Genomic DNA, 3,873 nt, shown 5'->3' on the forward strand with positions numbered 1-3,873 from the left:
AAAAAAAAACCACACAGATTTGTGAGTCCCATCTGACCACAGGACCAAGACCTAGCCATTTGTCACACTCCTAACCCTAACCACTTTCGTCCACACCTTGCTGAAGATTGGTGTCTGAGAAGCTGGGCTATGCTACAGAAACAAACAATCCCCAGCTATCATAGCTCCAACCATGAAGGCTTAATTCCCTGTGGCCAGTCAAGGCAATGGTCCAAGACCACTACTGGCGGAGCATTTGGGCTGCTTTCATTTTGTAGCACGTCCGTATCCTCAGGTACTTGCACAACTGCATTAGGAGAGAAGAAAGAGCTGGAGGTCTCACACTGGCAATGAGTTGACCTGTCACTTCTGTCCACAATCCACTGGCCAGAACTAGTCATGTGACTTTGCTCATCAGCAAAGATGCAAGACAGTAGATGTTTCCTATATGCCCGGAAGGAGAGAACTAAGCATAGGTTAGGATTGGAATTGTCTACCACAGTTGGAAACTCGTGTTTAAGTTTCTGAGATCATGAGCCTCCATAAGGTCACAGAGCATAACAGTACCGAAGAGAATGAGTATGGTTTTTATACACCCAGTGGCTTCATCTCAGAGACTGATCTCTTTTCCACCAAAGGATGCAGTCTTTTCAAGGATTTACTGCCTTCCAGCAGTGGTTGGTCAGTTAGCACAGGGAGTACCACCTGAGTGGGGTGAGAGAGGACCAGAAAGGTAGTAGACAGAAAGAAAGAGCTATCTTAAGCATCCTCTGACTGGAGTACATCCCTGATACTGCATGGAATTAGCCAGGTAGCCTGGGTTCTAGTGGCCCTTGGCTTGTTGCAGGTATAGGCTAACTAGCCATCTATATTTACCTAATTTGATCTAGTCCCTGTCTGTTACAGTCTACAAATCACATCATTCTGGATAGGATTCTTTCAGCTGGTCAAGACAGTAGTCCACTTGGTCTGACTCTGTAGTGAACCCTGGAGCTTGTCCAGAACCGATGGCCTGACTGCTTGCCCTGGCCAGGCTGATGGCTGATCCAAACAAGTCATGTCTCTAACCTTGGGTTAGCAAAAAGAGATTGAAAAACATTGCAAGACAGAGCCTCTATGATAGGCTTGATGCACTTTAAAATTAGCATTCTCTGATTTCCTTTTCTTTATTGATAGCAAAAACAACTTCTTAAAATATTTTGACTTCAAAAAGGTAGCACTGATCCTGAAAAGTCAAAAAGCAGTGTAGAGCACCCACCTCTAATAGAAGTCTTTGATGTAGTGCCTGAGTTTGAGTGAGGGCATCCCAGGACACTTTCAAGAGCAGCTCCGTCTTTTTTAAATTTCGAAAATCTCGTTCTTTTTCTCTCTGCTTACGAGAAAGCTCATCATGGTAGTTCTGCTTGTCAATGAGACAGTTTCGTAAATTGAGATCCAAGATCCCTCTGTTCCAGGTAAAGAGAGAACATGAAAGCGATTTGTCATCAACTGCTTTTCATGTTTTTCAAGACCGCACACTTAGCATATTCATCCAGAAACTATCCTCATACGAGAATGAGATTTTAAATAATGCCAAAAGCAACTTTGTTTGGTGTCATTTAGAGTCCCACAGTATTTTTTTTTCACATTAAAATACATCTTTAATGAATGTTCAATTTACAAAATCCTAATGTTAATGACCTTCTTAATGAGAGGATAGATAAGCCCATAAAGAGCACTATGTTTTTTATCACCCTTGCAAAGAAAAGCTATTTATAATATGTTGGGGGCATTTGAACATTTTATTATTTTTTTTTCAGTGTTCCAAGATTCAATGAATCTTAGAGTCCCACAGTCTTATAAAAAACACAAATGGAATAGCAGCTCAGCAGATACAGAGGCTCAGAGGCTGAAATTTTATTTAAAAATAGGGATTAACACCTTCCCAGGAAACTGCACCAGGAAGTTATTTCCACTAGGAGAAAGTCATGGTCACCTCAGAAATACCACTCACCTTTAGGAAAAATCCCTCAACTATAGCATCCTCCAATGATACACTTTTCAGAGGCATATTTCAAAAACTTACCAAAAAACACATAGTGTCCTTAAGGTTCAGTCATCAGAAATTGAGGAAAATGATGAGTAAAGGGTGAGAAAAATATTTGGAAATAGTTTATTTAATATTTTTTATTAATGGTAAAAATATTTAAAAATTTATAAAATGTTTAACTGAATCAACATAAGTCTGTTTGAGATTATGTGTTGAATCCTCAGATATAAACTGAAGACAAGTTTGGGTGACAGATACACAGAAATATTACTAACCTTTCAGTTAGTGAAGTTGCTTCATTCTCTCTGGTTAATTCCAGGAGCTTGACCAACTGGTTATATTCTCGTTCTCTGATTTCAAGTAAAGCTCGTTTGCTCTCAACTTCCTTTATTACATCCTCCTTCTCTTCCATTATAGAATTAATTTTGTTTTCAACTTTCTTTAGTGAGTCATTTAGCTCTTTGAGTTCATATTCCAAGACGATTTTTTTCTTTTCCATTTCTCTGTGTGGGATACATACATACATGTACAGATACATAGGTAAATGTGTATATGCCCATGCACACACGTGTGAGCCCATGCTGTCTTTACCTATTACTTCCTGAAAAGGCAACAGAAGAGCCAGTGATGAATTCAGAGGTGGGGTGAAGATCACGGGCTGGTGGGTATCTCCACTGAGTGCCAATGAGTGATTTGTCCCATCTCCTCCCTTTCTCCCCAGATCCCCATTGCAGTATCTCCTTGGATCTACCTCATCCTGACCAGCCTCCCTGAATCTTTCAACTTTGGTGGTGGTGATATGGTTTTTTGAACTGTTACTAATGCCTGCTTTTTTTTCCTCCTCACCAGAGCAATCATACTCTTTCTCCAGAATTTTTCGTATCTTCACTTATCTGTATCATTTTGGGTTCCTCTAAACCTTGAGAATTCCCTCCATGATTTCTGCCTCCAAATCTACTGTGAATGTTCAGGGGTGTTCCCCCATGTGAATAGTTGGCAAAGGAAAGTGTTGCTGTCATCTGGGCTTTAGTCTTCTGGCTGGCTCACACACTTCCAGAGCATGAAATCCAACACAGTTCAAATAACTTATCTTTTGCATAGCTCTGTTAAAGTCAGTTGGAGTTCTCCATGCCGATTCGATTTATAAGTTAGGAAAAGAATACTGTCCCCAAATTAAGACCTGAGTATTATGAATGATAGTAATATGCTGCATTACTTTCTTCTAATGAACTTGATAAACATAACCTAGACAGGGCCAAATGCAGATATTTCAAAGGTTATAATCATAATTTGATGTGTTCAATGAGTAATACTCTTAGCATGCACACTAACTTGGGGGAGAGTAGGCTGGGAGGGCCTAAAAATAATAGTAAATCATACACTTTTTTGCGTGTTGTTTTTTCTATCTCTTTTCCAATTTGTACAGGAACAGCTTGATGGTGAACCACTTCATCCTAGCAAAAAAATGGAACCATGTTAAATTATGTAGTCTTAACCAGAAGTATTTAAGACAAGAAAATTAAACAGAAAGAAAAGAACTGCAATGTACAGAATTCCTGCTGTCTGTCCTGCACTGTCCAGGGTGCTTTAATTATTTCATTTAATATTCACAGTGACCTTATATAAGATAGTTGTGGTTAGCAGTTTAAAGTGGAAGTAGCTGGGGATGCCTGGGTGGCTCAGTAAGTTAAGTATTTGCCTTTGGCTCTGGTCGTGATCCCAGGGTCTTGAGATAAAACCCTGCATTGGGCTCCCTGCTCAGTGGGGAGCCTGCTTCTTCCTGTCCCTCTGCTCCTCACCCTCTTGTGCTCTTGTGCTCTTTCTCTCTCTCTCAAGTAAAAAAAAAAAAAAAAAAAAAAAAAAAA

The 3,873-nt window shown here is 39.8% G+C and overlaps 1 protein-coding gene across 1 annotated transcript; it reads right to left on the reverse strand.

Annotated features, from left to right (window-relative positions):
- Window positions 1–1,237: 1,237 nt before the first annotated feature.
- LOC132009023 (coiled-coil domain-containing protein 146-like) lies at window positions 1,238–3,462 on the reverse strand (the record flags this gene model as incomplete). Its single annotated transcript, XM_059387450.1, has 3 exons — window positions 1,238–1,424; window positions 2,284–2,511; window positions 3,389–3,462. Coding segments are annotated over 3 exons (489 nt in total), but the record flags the coding sequence as incomplete, so codon positions are not given.
- Between the last annotated feature and the right edge of the window lie 411 nt (window positions 3,463–3,873).

This window comes from Mustela nigripes, unplaced genomic scaffold, assembly GCF_022355385.1.
Source record: "Mustela nigripes isolate SB6536 unplaced genomic scaffold, MUSNIG.SB6536 HiC_scaffold_3294, whole genome shotgun sequence".
NCBI lineage: Eukaryota > Metazoa > Chordata > Mammalia > Carnivora > Mustelidae > Mustela > Mustela nigripes.